At 37.9% G+C, this 19,415-nt stretch overlaps 1 protein-coding gene across 2 annotated transcripts in view; it reads left to right on the top strand.

The window, feature by feature from the left end:
• Positions 1 to 19,415, top strand: part of rnft2 (ring finger protein, transmembrane 2) — a 56,077-nt gene that overhangs the window by 23,634 nt on the left and 13,028 nt on the right. For both annotated transcript variants that reach the window (XM_048556288.2, XM_048556289.2), the window contains exon 6: positions 6,678 to 6,831. In XM_048556288.2, coding sequence (XP_048412245.1) covers positions 6,678 to 6,831 — 154 coding nt within the window. The remainder of the gene's footprint in view (positions 1 to 6,677; positions 6,832 to 19,415) is intronic.

A 19,415-nucleotide genomic window follows, 5' to 3' on the forward strand; every position in this document is an offset into this window, starting at 1 on the left:
CATGTTTGATCACTTTTTAGATTAGATTACCTACAGTGTGGAAACAGGCCCTTCGGCCCCACAAGTCCACACCACCGCTTGAAGCATCCCACCCAGACCCATCCCCCTATAACCCACACAGCCCTGAACACTATGGGCAATTTAGCATGGCCAAAGCACCTAGCCTGCACAACTTTGGACCTTGTGAGGAAACCGGAGCATCCGGAGGAAACCCATGCAAACACGGGGAGAATGTGCAAACTCCACACAGACAGTCACCCGAGGCTGGAATTGAATCTGGGTCCCTGGCACTGTGAGGCTGCAGTGCTAACCACTGAGCCACCGTGCCGCCCCAAATGTTTATCCAGGGCTCGGTTTGAGCATTTGTAATTTGTTTGATTTGCATTGTGAAAAAATGGATAAAGAACTTCTTAAAACATTGGCAGTCCTCAAAATAGAAGAAAAACCCTGTGCTTATGAGATGCACCAGAGGTTACTGAGGGAAGTAAAGCTGGAGATGGTAGAGGTTCTGGATGTAATTTTCCGATCCTATCAGATATGGGAATTGTGAGAGAGGACGTTGTACCCATATTTAAAACGTGGAGAGTCAGAAACGCATCAACTGCAGACTTGTCTAGTTAACCTTTTGAGGGGACACCTTCAATAATGAATCCAGGACAGAATGAAGTAGCATTTGGAAAATTATGAGTTAATAAATAAAAACCAGCATTGAATTCTTCAAAGGCAGTTTCGGTTTGGGTAACTTAATTAGGCTCTGCGATGAAGTAACAGAAGAGGTTGATATGTGGATACAAAATTATCTTGGGGATATAAAGCAGAAAATAGTTTTTCAGACTGGAATGAAGGGTGCAGTGCTGATTCCCATGGGAGCAGTGTTGGAACCTGTGCTCTTTTGTATATTAATGTTCTAGGCCTATGCATACAGGACATAACTTTGAAGTTTCAAAAGGTGACAAACTCAGACATGAGGTAAACTGTGAGGATGACCAGAACAGACATTAGTCAGACTTAAATGATCTGATAAAATAACCTATGCATGGGGGACTAATTATTTTTTAGTTCATTGGATGTGAGTGTTGAAGGCTAGAGCAGCATGATTGCTTATCCCCAATTATCCAGAGGACATTTAAGAGTTATACACTTTGCTGTCACAAGTAGGCCAGACAGGTAAGGACAGTAGATTTCCTTCCTTAAAAGATACTAGTGAATAAGATGAGTTTTACAACACTTGACTGTGGTTACGTAGTTGTCATCAGGCTAACAGAATTTTATTCCAGATTTTATTGAATTTAACTTTCACCATCTGCCATGGTGGGTTTCGAACGCGGGAACAATTAGCCTGGGTCCTCAATTATGAGACCAGATGCATTACCAACTCACCACCACCTCCTTTTTAATTGGTAGGATAAATTAGAAGATGCAATATAAACTAAATAGTACAATTTTAAAGGGGTTTCAGAACAAGAGAAAGCTTGGGTATACATGGACAAGTCTTTGAAGATGGCCGGGTAACCTGAGAGGTCAATAAAAAACACACGTTGGATCCTTGACTGAATAAATGGAGATGCATGCCTGGATTTTGTGGTCAACAGTGAAATGATTGCATTCACCATTGACCTCAAAGAAAATTGCCCACAAAGTGACAAACATCTCTTGTGATTTAAATTTCCCCTTTTCTGAATACACTTTGAATATGGTGCCAAGTCAAGAGGATCACTAGGGTTCCAATGGTAGTGATGTTATCAAATACGGTAAGCAGCTGTGGGCAGTAAACCAGAATTATCTGCGTCTTTTTTCACTTTTTAATGGAAAATATACAGACAGCAAAATAAAGGATTGGGATGCACCCTTGGGACTAAGATAGAAGCTGCGTATGTATACAACATTAGTTTTCTCAATGGAGAAATTTGACATCATACAAATATAAAATTAATTCTTCAGTGATAGTTCAGCAGTAAATATGAACTTTATTTAAAAAATAACTCACATCATATTCAGCTAGGTGTAGCTTTTCAGTCTTTTGCATTGAGACCAATAGCATAACAAAGTAAGTTTTAATCACAGAAGGGAGTTTGACCTGATTTTAGCCTGATGAACTGTTTTCCATATAGCAGAGAAGGTTACAGGGTGGTTAATAGATATTCAATTCAAGGATAATTTTGATAAAGCAAGTCAGCAGAAACTGTTTCACTTGTCATAAAGTACAGATTTGAGATGATTGGCGGATGAAGCACAGACAGCATGCGAGAGAGAGATTTCCTCTACTTGTCATATTCAGGAATAAAATGCACTGCAAAAAGAGCAAATAAATAATTTAATAATTAGCTTCAAAAGGGAATTTGATCAATAGTTAATATGAAAGAATTGTTAAACTATGAGGAAAGAAAGGTGAAGTGAGATTAATTGGAGCTTTCAAAGAGCTGACACAATAGCTTTTGTGCTGTCTCATACCTCTGCTGTTGTCATGTGTGATAACATTGTCCAATTTTAGTTTGCATTTTTCATTTTAGAATGTGTTTTTTTCATTATTTTTCCAGTCTTTTCTGTTGTCTCTTAAAGGCTTTATTCCTTCCAAATTAAAATTGTTGTGTAAATGTGGAATCAGGGCTGAACCGAATTTTGGTGTGAAATAAAATTAAACTCCCTGGAGGAGGAACTCTTACTTCTTTTACTCCTGAGGGACTCAAAGTTACACAACAATGTTATACTATAAGTGCAAACTTAGGGCTTTTATGTAGCTAAGCAGTCTCAATTGAGGTGAGACCATTGCAAAAGAATCTTGCCATTGTTTGGAATTAACATTTTAGCAATCACTGTTTGGAAAGAAAAGTGCTTGTATTTGTTGAGAGAGGTTTTTTAATGTTTACAGAACTTTTGGAACTTTCCATGCATTGTTCTAAGCTCTAAGTTTCCCATGGTAAACCTAAGCAGCAAATGTTTGCTGGTATTGTATACAAAGAGGAAAAAAGTATTTCATACTCTATTATGCATATTCCATGCTTTATTAAGGATTGTGCCAAAATTATACAATAATTTGTTTAGAAAATGTTTAAAGTGGGATATATCAGCAATGTCTGCTGTTGTGGGTGCTATATATCTGTGGAACCAAAAGCAGGTGTTGATTAGGACCCTCTGTTTTGCAACATCCTAACTTTTTTTTTAAGTTATGTTTCCTGCAAATATATTGGATTTTTATTTTGCCCTGTATGGTCTTCATGGTACCAATTTTATTTTTCTTTTGCGTTCATTCCTTTGTAGGTTTCATTTGTATATTCAGATTTTTGAACATTAGTTGAAACACCTGTTGTTATGTGATCTCTCTTTCAATGTGAGTATTTGATTTTGTTTTCATTATTTGATTCCAAATTGAAATCTTTTGGTTAGCTGAGGGCACACCTAATATAGTTCTTCAAGATTTTTAGCGTTTTAATATTTCAAGAGACCTAACATTTCCTCTTTTTCAATTGACTTCAGGTATTGTCTTTGCTTTGTAATTCTAGTTATAATGCAGAATCATCCAGCTCCGAATCCCTGCCAAAATGGCAATCTAATCTTTGAAGCCTAGATTATATAGCCTACTTTGCTGTTTTTTTATATATATTTGTGGCTGTGTTCTATTCCTGAGCCTTGCAGTTTAAACAGGGCTCCCTTTAGTGCTCAAGTTCAGGTAGTAGGTGTAACAAGTTTGGAGTGTATAGACTATTTAACAAAAATAAATGCCCTGGTATTTCATATATGGAAATACGGGGCACAGTCAGAAGAGCTGATCAAAAACATGGTATAAAAGATGGATTTTCGGAAGGATTTAATAATAAGTTTAGAAACATGAGGATCTCCAAAGGATTAGGGCTATGTCAACTTGTTACTTTATGTATTGTGAAAGGATATGAGTTTTTTTCCCTTCTTGCATAGTCAGAGTAGTGCATGTTGGTAGTGGTGGAGAAATTGAACGCTGGAGAGGTTGCAGAAGATGAGCACAAACATCCCAAAATTTGTTTGTGTTGAAGGAGAGAGAGCTAGTGTAACATCTCTGAAGAGTGATTGGTAAGCCATGCAGTGAACTGTGCAAGCAAAATACTGCAGATGCAATAAAAGAAAATCAGAAAATGCTGGAGAAGCTTAACAGGTCTGGCAGGATCTATGGAGTGAGAAACGGAGCTGAAATGGTGCATCCCATAAGAGGATTCTACGTAAATAAAGAAACTGCTGCCAATTTTGAGTTTGGGTCAAGATGAGAAATAGTGAAAGTTAAAAGTCATGTATAGGAGTAGTCCCCTGACAGTGCATGACTGTAAAATATGGCAGAGAGCAAGAGATGATTGTGGCTTTGTGAGAAAGGTATAGCTATAATCATCGATAATTTTAATCCACATAGATTGAATGAATCAGTGGTAAAAGTTGTCTAGCGAGGAATTCACAGAATATTTTTAGGTACAGTTTCCTGGAACAGCATGTTCTATAGCCACTTAATGATCAAGCTGTACCAGATCTGGTTATATTCAGTGAGACAAGATTAATTAATGACCTCATTCTGAAGGAGCCCCAATGTAGCAATGATCATAATATGATTGAGTTTTGCATTTAGTTGGAGGTAGAGAAGAATGGATCCAAGACCAACATTTTAAATTTTAAAAAGAGCAATCATGGGGCAAAAACAATCTTGCTGGAAAAGCTCAGCAGGTCTGGCAGCATCTGTGAAGGAAATAAACAGAGTTAAGGTTTCAGATCCGGTGACCCTTCCTCCGAATGGCCATAGGTTTCACCATTTCTGACATTTCTCTGAGTCTAGCACCAAGTGAATGGGACTTTCAGCTCTCATCAAACAGAGAAAGTAGGCAATCACATCAAAAAATTCTCCGAGACTGCAAATCAGCAAATAAAACGCTGTGTCAAGCTGAATGAACGCAGCAGGCCAAGCAGCATCAGACGAGCAGGAAGGTTTGACGTTTTGGGTCTAGGTTGGAAACGTCAAACTTTCCTCCTCCACTGATGCTGCTTGGCTGCTGTGTTCATCCAGCTTCACACTGTGTTATCTCAGATTCTCCAACATCGGCAGTTCCTACTATCTCAATAAAACGCTGTATTACCCTCCTCTTTTCCTGTGTTTTGCATAACAAAATAAAGATTGCAACATAAATTCTAAGCTAAAATGTCATAAACAAGTGTTTAAAAATGCGTTTATCATATTATACTTGGGAACTTTTATAGTTGCCATTGCAGAAATATTAAAATAGTTTTCTACAGCTGTAGATGTTTCCTCGCAGTAGTGATGACTAACATTGTTAAAACCTCAGTTGCACCTAATTAATAAGGTATAATACTTCATGGGTTTTTTCCATGTTACAAACTGCTTTAGTAAAACCATTCCGATAAAACTTCTTGTCAAGGGATAATGGGAACTGCAGATGCTGGAGAATTCCAAGATAATAAAATGTGAGGCTGGATGAACACAGCTGGCCAAGCAGCATCTCAGGAGCACAAAAACTGACGTTTCGGGCCTAGACCCTTCATCAGAGAGGGGGATGGGGAGAGGGAACTGGAATAAATAGGGAGAGAGGGGGAGGCGGACCGAAGATGGAGAGTAAAGAAGATAGGTGGAGAGAGTATAGGTGAGGAGGTAGGGAGGGGATAGGTCAGTCCAGGGAAGACGGACAGGTCAAGGAGGTGGGATGAGGTTAGTAGGTAGCTGGGGGTGCGGCTTGGTGTGGGAGGAAGGGATGGGTGAGAGGAAGAGCCAGTTAGGGAGGCAGAGACAGGTTGGACTGGTTTTGGGATGCAGTGGGTGGGGGGGAAGAGCTGGGCTGGTTGTGTGGTGCAGTGGGGGGAGGGGACGAACTAGGCTGGTTTAGGGATGCAGTAGGGGAAGGGGAGATTTTGAAACTGGTGAAGTCCACATTGATACCATGTGGCTGCAGGGTTCCCAGGCGGAATATGAGTTGCTGTTCCTGCAACCTTCGGGTGGCATCATTGTGGCAGTGCAGGAGGCCCATGATGGACATGTCATCTAGAGAATGGGAGGGGGAGTGGAAATGGTTTGCAACTGGGAGGTGCAGTTGTCTGTTGCGAACTGAACGGAGGTGTTCTGCAAAGCGGTCCCCAAGTCTCCGCTTGGTTTCCCCAATGTAGAGGAAGCCGCACCGGGTACAGTGGATGCAGTATACCACATTGGCAGATGTGCAGGTGAACCTCTGCTTAATGTGGAATGTCATCCTGGGGCCTGGGATAGGGGTGAGGGGGGAGGTGTGGGGACAAGTGTCTTGACAAACTGTTTTGTGTAATATGAGAAGTTCTTGTCCCTTTAGGGACTTCTAATTTGTCATCTGCAGAGACATCAACCACATACCCTGTGAAGGAGCAAGGAATCACTGCAATGCCAACCTCTGGAGTTCCATGTTTAACTGATCTTGTACAGATTGCAGACTTTTCTATCAGTTTCATGGTTGCAATGGCATGAATGCTGACAGTTTTGCCATCATTAAACTGCAAGATCTGGCCATTGTGTTTCCAGTCCATTAGTCTGTTAGACATATAATGCATGGCGTAATTTTACTTGCTGCTTTTTCTTTATGCTCCTTTGCCTTTATGCTGCTACGTTACCCAAATGATTAAATTCAACGGCCATTGCAATACATAAATCAAATATTTTACTTGTTCTGTTGTTTGTCCTTTTTCCTCAGCTTGATATTTCTGAAGACTAGTGTGGAAAGCAAGGATTTCTTTGATTTGCTTTGGATTGCAGGAATTACAGATTTTGTGCTGAAGTACATTACAATTGGTTTCAAGTGCTTGGTCCTTATTCTGCCCAGAATAGTATTAGCTTTCAAGTCAAGGGTAAGTTAGCCTAACTTGCCTGAATTTGTTTCACTGCTACCGAATAATCTTTTAACGATAGAATTTTCATTAATTTTAAAAAGATTGATATAACACTTATAAGACAATTATACATTTTTTCCAAATATTTGATGTGAACAGATGTATATTGTGTTAACAAAGCAAAAGAGCATGTAACTATTTTCCAACTATTCTGAAGTAACTGAACTTCAGAATTATTTCATTAGCCATAAACAACATTGAGGTGTCTGTTTTATGCTATATAAATGCAAGTATTGCTGAATAAAGAGACATGCTGACAGAGGTTTTTTTGTGATAACAAGGTGTGGAGCTGGATGAACACAGCAGGCCAAGCAGCATCTTAGGAGCAGGAAAGCTGATGTTTCGGGCCTAGACCCTTCATCAGAAATGTTTTTTTTTAGGCCTTGCACGCAGAAGGCTCCCTTAACAGATTTCTGAAATTAAGCATTGTCTTGTGAGGAAATGTCGGTGATCTTACTGAATTATCTAAGATCTTGAGGGGACTAGAACTAGAGATGTAGTTTAAGAATAAGTATCTTTCATTTAAATTGAAAATTTGCGGAGTCTTTTTTTCTCTCAGAGGATCATTAGCCTGTGAGATTCTCACTAAAGAGCTGTGGAGGTGAGGTCATTGAATATTTTTAATGCTGAGTTAAACAGATTTATAAGTCAGATGGTTGTCGGGGGAGACGGGAACTTTGATTGTGGTCTCAATTCTGATTAACCATGATCTTACTAAATGACACAGCATGCTTGAGGGGCTGAATGGAAGAATTTTGATCCTTTTTGTGTATTAGCCTTGGAAGAAGCCCACCACAGGTTTACTAAAATGATGATGTAATTCTTGCAGTTCAAGTATGAAGTGGGACTAAACAAATAGTTGTGTTATTTAGAATGAAGAAGATTTAGTTGTGATTTGACTGAAGATTTTGTCACAGATAAACTGCATCTATTCTCTTACGGCCTGTAATCAGTGTGTTTTTATGGAAAGAGATGTGTGTTTTGTTGCTCTTGCTGTGTGTCTTCCAGCTAAATAACTTAGAAGGCAAGCTTTCCAGAGATTAAAAATAAAGCAGGTTTTTTTTATCCTGATACGCTTGTCCCAAATTAATGCAATGTCATATACTTGATCTCAAGAATATATATATTCTTGAGAATACACACAAAGCTGTGTTACACATAAAGATCGGGCACTTTTGTAGATTGTACATCAGAGGCCAAATTAAATACAGTCTCCAGTCTGCCATGTGATGGGCATGTGGCTTCTTGAATGGACGTGATGATTTAAAATTGAAGTGCAAGTCTGTAAGACAAAAAGTTCACAACAGATTACGAGGTCAGTTACTTATTGTCAAGTCTCTGGGAGATTGGTTCACAAATGAACTTGAATAGCGTAAGGGAGCCCTTTTCTCAGTTGGAATCTCCCACTTTCAGACTATTGCTGTTAACTGACTTGGCTACTTGATGCCTTGCAGTTTGATCGTGATCTAGCTCTCTGACCAACCAATGATTAACTGCGAATAGCTCTTCACTGATTTTTAAAAGTAGTCAGTATCATGTCTGGGATCGCATCAGGCTTTCCACAAGTTCAGGTCTTTGCCCACATCAGGTGCTGGGGTCACATTGATTCCAAAGCCTGTGTAGTGTATGTAGATGTTCACCAATTGGGTTTGAAGCAACCTGTCTCTTCATTTTAGAATGACCAATTTTCTGCTTGGTTTCGGGAAGCGTATGGACTCTCATCAGTTTAGAGTGGTCATTTGTTCCCTCTAAAACAAGGAAGTGGTTCTAATCTACAATACAAGTCAAGTGACCTTGGGAGGGCAACTTTGCTAGCTGTTTTGTGCCTAGACTTTAAAATCTAGAATTAGTTTGAATTTCAGAATACAATATGTCTTTACTGGACAATAACAATTTCAGAATTTTACCTCATAACTCTTTTGATCCTTTTTTTTCCCCATCTTGCAGTTATTTGTGAGAATATTTATAACAACATTTTGAAATTGTAGAATGAGATTTGGGAAGCAGCAAGCCAAACACTGAGTGCAGAGTAGTTATAGATCCAGATGGCATTTGGAATATTTTGAACAGTTTTGGGCCCTGTATCTAAGGAAGGATGTGTAGTCTTAAAGACAGTTCTGAGGATGTTCACAAGAATGATCCTGGGAATGAACGGCATGTCACATGAGGAGTGGTTGAGGACCCTGGGTCTGACTTGATGGATTTTAGAAGGATTGGTCAGGGGTGCGCAGGGTCTCATTGAAACTTACAGAATACTCAGGGACCTTGGATAGAGAGGACTTGGAGAAGGTGCTTCCATGAGCAGGGGAGGCCAGGACTCAAGGGTACAGCCTCTGAGTGAGGGGGTGATGCTTTAAATCTGAAATAAAGAGGAATTTCTTCAGCCAGAGAGTGGCAAATCTGTGGAACTCATTGCCACAGAAGGCTGTGAAGGCCAAATCATTGAGTCTTTATGCAGAGATTGATAGGTTCTTGATCAGTAAGGGGATCCTGGGTATGGAGAAAAGGCAGGCAAATGGAGGTTGAGAAGTATATCAGCCATGACCAAATGGCAGTGCACACTCAATGGGCCAAATGGCCCAGTTCCTTTCTTCTATCTTATGGCAATTTACACCGATTTTACATCTCTCTTTGCTTTTCAGCCCCATTAACAACCCATTTGTCTTTTGCACTGGCTTCTGCACCTACTGTTTCTTTCACCCTCCCCTCTGCCTCTGTCAACAGTGTTAAAACAAAATTCTGATCCTTTTCAGTTCTGAAGAAGAGCCATAAGAACATAACATTAGCAGGAGCAGAAGTAGGCAACTGGGCTCAAAACGTTAACTCTGTTTCTTTCTCCGCCAATATTGCCAGAACCTGCTGAGATTCTCCAGCATTCTGTCTATTTGTTTCAGGTTTCCAGGTTCAGTAATATTTTGCTTTTATTAACCGAGGAGCACTGACCTTACACATGTAAGAAACATCAACCCTCAGTTTTGGAAAGTTCAATGCATTTTAAAGCCCTGGAATTGAGCAGTACAAAGCACTTCAACAAGAAAGATGTAATTTTCAGAAATGCTTGTTTTGCGATTGGAAATAGACCAGGATTAACTGATCTGCAGCTTTCGCTACATCAAATTCTGAATTATTTGAATTATTTTTATTATTGATGTATACAGTTCATTTCTTAACATACAAAAATCAAACAGACAATTTTATGAAAAACAGCTTTCTTTTTCATAAAAGCTGTGAGGTGCAAAGCACAGGGTGATGTTCCATTTTTGGTATATACTAGCACATGCAAGACAAATCTCAGCTGGATTTGCAACAAACTGTACTCCGTATATGTGATCACAGTAAATGAATGCAGCAGCTTTTCATTACGAAGATAAATCTGCTATTTTACATGTGAAAAGGAATGAGTTCTGGATGGATTCCATGGTTTTCTTAACCTTTTCTGTATTAAACAGATTAAAGTACAAGGAGAAAGCATCAGATAGATGAACAATTTAACCACTACTGAAGATAGATGGTGCTTTTTTCACAGTTCGTGCACTTGTCGAATTGTCTGAATGATTGTTTAAATTGGAAACAATTTTTCCCAGATGTCACCCTTAAATTTAGGTCACTTGACATTCCACCCCTGCCACCAACTCTTGTTTTCCTCACATTTCGTGAAACTGCATTAGAAGGACAGTGTGAGGTTTCTGCACTTCAGTCTACAAAGTATGATGTCATTCTTTGGATAGAAATGCCTTTCATGTCTAATCAACATAAATTGCTGTTGGGCCATAACTTTGATCCAGTTGCATTTGTATGCTGTGGGTTTAGTTACCGTCAAAGATTTCACAAATTAATGCTATTTTAAATAGTAAAAGGGGGAAGTATCAAAATGTACGGGAAAGAGGGTGATTACGGAAGGCATGTAGATACACTGGAATTAATAAATGACAGATTGAAAATCAGTGAAATGGGCAAATGTTGGACAAACATCAGAAAATGAACTATTCAAATTGACAGTATTAAATAGTGGGATATTCTGGTAGAAATTACTTTCTAGCTTGTTCTGATTTTGCTTTGCACATATTTATGCTTGATTTTTTTTTTTGATTCCTTGCTGATTAGAAGCTTTAGCTTTCGTACTGTCTTTATACTGATCAGTCCTTAGGACCCAAGAACATTGTTACCAGACACGCAGTCCAAGTGAAAGAGGCATGCATCTAATAAGTAAAGCAAATCGGAATATTTTCTTACCTTCATGGATTTAAACTCATCCACTGCCCATATTCTAAGTTGCACCAAGTTCCATTCACTTAGCACCCATGTCAATGACTCAGTTTTAAAATGATCATCCTTGTTTTTTTTTGTTTCTGTGACTTGTCCCTCCCCACTTCTGTTACCCCTGTAGTCCCACAACCCTCCAAGTTCTGAGTGCTTCCAGTCTGGTGTCACGATGATCTTCAATTTTAAGAAATTTTGTCATTGGTGACCGTACCTTCAGCTACTGAAAACATAGGCCTGGAATTAGACCCCTAAACCTCTCTTTCATCCTTGATGATGCTGTTTAAAACTTGCAGCTTTGGTCATCCCCTTTAACATTTCCTCGTGTGGTTTGATGTCAGACATTGTTTGACTAGACTCCTGTGAAGACCTTGAAATGCTTGGTTACATTAAAGGTTATAAACATGGTTAGGTGTCGCCGAACAATGTTATAAACTTACGAGAGATGTTAAAGTCACAGAGGATGAGGCACAAAGATGAAGACTGCTGATATGGGGATAGTCTAACTAATAGGAATTCGCATGATGAGTGATCCGTACTCTGAATAGGACTTCCAGTTGGATGGTATAAGAAAATATTAAAATAATTTAAGAAAGCTGTCATGGGGGTATGTAATTTTCTTTTTGTACATAGACTAGCTGCATATTCGTCCGCCCCTGTATCAATCTCCACTAAACATTCACTTCTATCAGTACCAACGTGAAACTTGGAAATCTTGCCCCTTTGCCATCTAACTAATTGACAGGTCTACATCTAAGGTCTGAACTTAATTTCATTTATTGTCTTCTACTACCATGAAATGATGTAGAATTAAGAGGAACTTCTGCAACAATGTCTACTTTTTGTAAGTTCATTTTAGCATGGAAACAGATTCAATATTGCACTAAACTAAGAGAAAGTTTGTATCTGCCTTCTATCTGTTCTGCTCATCTGTTTACACTTCTTTTGCACTAACTAAAGCTGTAATATTTTGCACTGTGCCATTGCGCAAAGAACTTCACTCATCCTTTGGTAGTTTGAAATCTTGGACCAGGTCTTTCAGTCAGAGCAACTTAATAACAACTTGTGTTTATGTAGCACCTTTAATACACTAAAACCATTCCAAGGCACTTCACAGTAGTGGCATCAAATAAATGTTTATAACTAACAATGTGTGGAGATAGTGGGATAGGAAATTGGTGAAAGAACGAAGTAGCAAGGCACAGAATTTCAGGAGAATAAGGCAAAACGCTCTGCCCTATTTTTTTCAAAACTATTATTATGTACCTTTCTCTCTAACTATTAATTTCAGGGAGGGGCTGGTTCATTGCAGAAAAAAATTGACAAGTCCTTTACTGTGTTTATTCAACATCGTAAGATATAAATATTTAAATTACATTCTCTGCAGACATTTTGGTTGTGGTTTGATGATTTAAACCTGCATTACAGTGGTAATATATGTTTTGAATTATAAACTGATGAATTTAAGTTATGGTCACATTCCTGTGAATTCTGATCAGTGCTGTACAAAGAATTGAAAGAAAGACTTGCATATGGCATTTTTCAACCCCAAGTCAACTCAAAGCATTTTATAGATAATGAAATACTTTTCGACACATAGTTACAGTGTAAGAGAAAAACTGCAGCAGCCTATTTTGCACAACAGTGCTCTAAAGACAACCACCACATGTTATGTTTAGTGATGTTGGGTGAAGGATAAATATTGATCAGGAAATCGAGATTCCCCTGTTCTTGTTTAGTTTGTATCTTTGAATCTTTTCCACCTACTTAAGAGAGCACTGGGTCCTTGATTCAAAATTTTAACCAGAAGGTGACACCACCAACAATGCAGAACTCCCAAAGTTATGTGATGGATTTCAGAAAATGAAAACAGCAGAGCCAACATTTTTTAAAGAGTCAAAATGGCTGGAAATAGAGTGTGGAATCGTAGAAGTTCACAGAACAGAACAAGGTCATTTGGCCTGTCATGTATCTGCTGGCCAAAGAAGAACTGCCATTTCTAAAGAGGGGTCCAGACCTGAAACATCTGCTTTCCTGCTCCTGTGATGCTGCTTGGCCTGCTGTGTTTATCCAGCTCTACACCTTGTTATGCCAATTTGAATCTCAGTTTCAAATTCTTGGTCTGTAGTCTTGCAGATTATGGCATTTCGAGTGCATGTCGAGATACTGTTTAAATATATTAGGCATCTCTGCCTCTAAGATTTTTTTTTAAGCAGTCAGTTTTAGACCCCACCACTGATCACTTTTGCAATAACTCCTTCCAGCAATTATTTTAAATTTCTCCTGCCCACCCTGTTCTTGGTTTCCTACTAAGTGAAATAGGATCTTCCTATCTACTCTTTCACAACATCTCAAAGTAATATACTTTAATTAAATCTTCTTTTGGCCTCCTATGTTCCAATGTATAAAAGGGCATATGTCAGATTATTTCATTACTATTTTCATTGTAAGCTTTTTAAAAATATTTTCTTATCTGAAATAATTAACCAGAAATTTTGCAAGTGTGATTTTTGTGTTGTAGCATCTAATTTTGCCAACAATAATGTTTTCTGTATAATTCTATTACGTAAATTTACCAGTGCTCCAAATTAACTTTTTAAAATTGAAGAAAAAAATCATTCAGCGACAATGGAACGCCCATGCTACATGGGGGATTTTGCAAGAGACCCTTTATTCATTTCATATCTCATTGTATTATTTTTATTTTGTTTTCTGTAAGAGTAAATTCACAATGCTCAAGTTTTATTTATTTATATTGTATATGTGTAAGACAATATTTAGAAAGTCAGAATTTCCATCATCCACGTGTGATGGATTATAGATTCTTCTGTACTTTCAAAAACTATAAAATATATCTCTGTTACTGGCTAGGCCATGCTGCATAATATATGGCTCTGCATCACTGCCAGTTTTGTTACTCACTTTATACTACACTACCTTCCTTTATTGGTTAGGATATTCAAAACTGTAAGTTTAAAATGTACATATATCTATAAAGAATAATTGCACATAAATTTAAATTGTAATCCAGAACAATTGTACATATATTGGGAAAAATTGAAGCTGAATTGTTCTGAATCACTGCATAGGAAATAAAAATCTAGAGCAATGTAAAACAGACTTCGGATTCATTATGATCCATTTTCAGTTAACATTTAGTCAAAATGTATGCATGGCGTTTAACGAATTTGGCACTAAACATTAGTTCACAGAAAAAATTGTGTTTGCTTCCATTGAAAGCCTCACGCCTTATACAATTGGTTCTGAAGACAATTGTGGTATGGAATGGACACCTACAACATAAACAATCCAGTTCCATTGTTATAGACGCCACCCGCTCACCCTTCATCTTCCAGTAATTGGATCAGTCTTGCTCCAAAATTGCTGCTGACAACAAAAATAGAAAATCCACACAAACAGCTTTGCAATTGAGTCCACAACTTTGATTTTGTCTAAGCCAACATTCTGTTGGTATTTCTCAGTCGATGTAAAGACAACTCTTGCAACATTTACATAGTATTTAGATGTTCACTTGTTATCCCATAGCTGCCAGGGCAACAGGCCAAGAGTCGGAAAATGAGATCAGTCAGTCAGGTAACTGGTGTATATATATATGGACCCAAATGGCCACCTCCTGTGCTGTAAACGTCCAAGAATCTAAGAATGAGAAACAAAAGTGAACTTATGGAAAACTCAGGAGGTCTAGCAGCACCTGTAGACACCAAAACAGAGTTAATGTCTTAAGTTCACAATCATTCATTAGAATGCAAAAGCAACTTTATAACAGTTTGTTACTAAAAACTCCATTGCATACATGCTTGTTAAGGCATATGGATTGCTTCACTCGACATGGTGTAAATCAGGAGAAACCAGCACTGATACAATGTATGACAGAACTGGTTCTACTGGAAGTAAAGGGATACATAAACTCAAGTTCTGGTGTAAAAACACCATTAACAAGATCAATTGTGTGGAAGTTATTTGTATGTCTGGAGAATGAATATAAACTTTTTTTTTAGAAATAGATTATTAATAACAGTTAACTCAACTTTAGCATTTGTTTATTAATTTCACTTGTATACACTTATTTTAACTGTAGGTAGTGATTACATCATTGAGGGACTTTTGCTTGGAACAGCTAGAGGCATTGGAGATTGAACCATTAATCAGGAGAACCCTGGTTTTAATTGTATAGTTTGGATCCCTTAGGCCACTTGGCTCAAAAACTGCTCCAACTCAATTTGTCTTCATGAAATCACCACTCTGCACTTTAAGCAAAAAATGGTTTAAGTTTAATTTTTAAGAAGTCATTTAAGGGAAAACTAGGTAAGTACATGAGGGAGAAAGCAATTGGATGATATTCTCCTTAAATAAAATGAACAAGGCTCATGTGGCTCATTAAAACCTGCATTGATCATTTGGGCCGAATGGACTATTTTCTGTTATAAATTCTGTGTAATAGTTCTAATACTATTCAGCAAAAGCATTGTTTATTTTTCAAATTTCTTTGTCCAGCCTCCTCTCTGATTTAGCCCCCCCGCTCCAATGACAGTTAATTATATTGGAATATGGTTCCAGGGGTGCTGGCAAGCCTCACATTCTTTGCCCAAGTGGCCGTTCTTTGTGTTTGAGGTTGGACAGTGATTGCCAGCAAGCTCGACTGTTAGACCCATCACAGCCAAAGCAGATCCTGTCTGCACCTGTCATCCACACACACTATCCAGCAGGGGTCACTGGATAGTAATCAGGAATGGGTAAACCAGGCCAGTTTTATCCCTCTCTCTCCAAGATCAAGGATGCAGAGACTAATTGTGGCAACAACCTTATTTTTAAACAAAACTACTGTGGTTGTTTTTCCTAGCATTTGTCAAATTTGAATTAAGCATCTCATCTGGAAATAGAATGAGTCATTTGAGTCATGTCAACAAAACCTAGTCTTATGTAACTGGCTAGGTATTTTGCTTCGGTTCTGCTTTCTGTAAGGCTAAGGCTACTTCTTAAAAGAAGACTTGGTTCTAAAACTCCATTCTTTGCACTGAAAATCTCACAGCACAAATTCTTTGCCAGATTAATAAGCCTGTAGATTAGTAGAGATTTTAGGACTGAAATGATTGCTGTTATATATTTGTCCTAAGCTGTCAGCTGCACAAACCAGAAACACAAACTGCACTGGCTGCCTGCTGCAGAACTGACATCACTCAATTCCCTAGAGATATGAGATCACAAGAATGCCAAGGTCTGAATGATTATAATTGTTCAAAGCACAAAAGATTAGAGTGACAGCTTGTTATATGATCTCATCTCCAAGACCCATGAGATATCTGTGCTGTTTTATTGGGTGTTCCAGCATGGAGCCTATCCTACAGCACCAGACGTGGGGGAAAAGGATGACACGTGAATGTGGCTATGTCAACTTGACTCATGGTCTTTGGAAGGAAAGCAGGTGACTTTTATTCCTGTTGCAGTGACATCATGCTATCTTCACAAGGAGCCATGGTTTCCATGTCAACTGTTGTGATGCAGCTGTCCTTGGTGTAATTTGTGTTTATACCTGTAAATGTTTCACTTGCAGCATTCAAGCAGTCAGTTTAAGAAAACTTAATTCCCTGTTTTAGATTTGGGGGATAAAAACAGTTGTTAAGAATCAAGACATTAATTAGAATATAAGCAAAAATGCTGCTGAGCTATACAAGCCAATCTGTCAGCATTTGAAAGAGAAAGGACAAGAACAGCTTGCATTCTTACTCTGAAGTATGTCTGAGTACTTTATAAAGGGTTTTTGACTGCAGGTGGGAGGAATTAAAGATGAGGGAGAATAAAATGCAGACAAATGAATAGGCCTTTAAAGAAACCTTAGGAGGAAGGGTAAAAGACAGTCATGCGAAATAGCTTCCAGAGTGTGTTCCAAAGAGCATGGAAATAGAATATACCATTAACTGCACTGCTGCTGAAAGAAGGGACACTGGTGAGGTACCTCTACGGAAACTTGTTTCTTGCATTAAAACAGTATTTCAATCAGCAAGTGGGAAAGGCAGGGACACGTGAAAATTTGTTGCTCTGATTTTGAACTGAAAAAAATTTCAGCTCGCCCAAGTCTTTGCACTAAATGGACACGTAGGTAACTTGCCACTAACCTTGCTGCATATGGCGATTGGCTAGGAGCACTTAAATTTGACTTTCATGCATACTTGTGGTAACTGGTTCTGGGATGGTGGGTTGTGGTGTGCAGGAAAGATAAGTTGACAGATATGATGGGATCAAGGTTGGAGCACTGGGATTTCATTTGATTGGGAAACTGTTTGTGGAAATATTGTTTCTGTTAACCGCATCTGTTAATGTAGATAAGAATAGAATTAAGAGATGGTGATGTGTGCGTGTCAGACATGGCTTAAAGGAACATTCTGTGAGTAGAAGATTGTAGATTCAAACTCCATTCCAGAAACTTGAGCGCATCATTTGGGCTGGATGTTCATTGCAGTATTTAGAGAAAACTGCATTATTAGAGGTACCAATTTTTGGATACGAAATCAAATTAACACTTCATCTGCCCTCTTCTAAAGAGTGGGAGTGTGCTCCCAATGTTCTTGCTAACATTTACTCCTCAAGCAATATTGCTGTATAAAGGATTAACTTGCTATTTCACTCTTGTGGCACCTTGCTATGGTAAATTGGCTATGCATTTGCCTTTAATGCAGTAGGAACTGCATTTCCAAAGTATTTTATTATCTGCAGAGTAATTTTGGTCATCCTGAAAGATACTATGTATATGCAAGTAGTCATTCATTCAAGATGGAGCATGTAAAATAGAGAATAGTAGGGAATTAAATGCTCCAAAGTGCTGATTATCAAGTATTTAGAGGAAAAATTCCAGTCACTGTGGTGTACGGTGGTGTTTGTCACATTCATAAAGTGCTATGAAAAGACAACAATGTTAATCTCTCGTCAGATTTAGACTACGATGCACCTGTATATTTCCAGTATTTTCTCCCAGATCTTCAGCATTTGTAGTTTTTTTTCATTGTTGGTCTCCAGAGCCAATTTGTTGCATTTCTATTTTCTGTACAGGTTTTCACTTTAGAGAGACAAGATTATTTTCAAATTCTCAATATGAGCTATAAAATAGAACTGAAATTAACCATAAATTACATTTACAAATTTAACAATGTGGAGCTTGTTACTTTATTGAAGAAAACAGGCTCTCAATTAATTTTAATCCTGTAATCCTTTATTTATATTAGTAGTGTTGGCTAAAGTGAATAACAACCAGGTTTACTTAAAGCTTTGATACCATAAACATATTATCACATCTTTTTTAAAATATTTGTTTTACTTCCATTTCTTTAAATCACTATATCACTAAAGCAAAATATCACAGGAATGTCTATTTACATGAACAAAAGTTGTCAAAGACTGTCTTTGTAAATGGGAAAGAAGTTTGAATTCAGACCTACTTATAAAAAGGAACAAAAAAAAACTCTCACTCTCCTGGTTGTGAGAGTTCTAATTGAAGTGAGTATGGACATTCAATGAATTCCTAGTGTCTATGATTTCAGAGCTTTGAACGATGAGCATTGAACAATTCTCTATGAATTGGCACTCAATGGGAAATGCATAGAGAAGAATGACTGAACTTTGAAATACAAATTGTCATGTTGATGCAGTAGGGGGCATACTTCTGATATTGGATGAAAGTTTCTTGTTGAGGTACTATAAAGAAGAACTATTATTCTACCCCTCGTCACCATCTGTACCTGACCTGGGAGTGCTTTATGCTAAAAGTGAATGGAAATTGTCCATTTTCCTACCTTGCTCCCCTCAACTTGAAAAACCATATCAATGAGGAGAATTATTTAAAGTGAAATAAAGTGTTAATCACTTACTAGACACATCAACTAATTGTCTAATATTACTGAAAAAGAAAGCTCTACTGCGTTTGTATGCTTTGTTTAAGGAAATGTTACTCATGTTCCGTATACACTTTTAATAGCAAATAAAAGTCTTGAGTGGAAGAGGTTTACCTATTATTGTGTAGTAATCAGTTAAATGTTTGAACTAAAGGAGTGTTTTTAATTAGTTACCAATAAAGTAAATTGTCCATTATGCCCATCAGTAATATTTTGACAATTGGAAATAATTTAAATGTCCTACCATTTAAAAATGCACAATTCATCCTCTCTTTAATAGCTCTATGATTATCAAAACACCATGTGATGTGGTAAACCATACTGAATAGGGATCTCTTTTATATATAGTTCTCGTTCTGTTAGCTTACTCATCTTAGC

This window comes from Stegostoma tigrinum, chromosome 26 (genome assembly GCF_030684315.1).
Source record: "Stegostoma tigrinum isolate sSteTig4 chromosome 26, sSteTig4.hap1, whole genome shotgun sequence".
Lineage (NCBI taxonomy): Eukaryota > Metazoa > Chordata > Chondrichthyes > Orectolobiformes > Stegostomatidae > Stegostoma > Stegostoma tigrinum.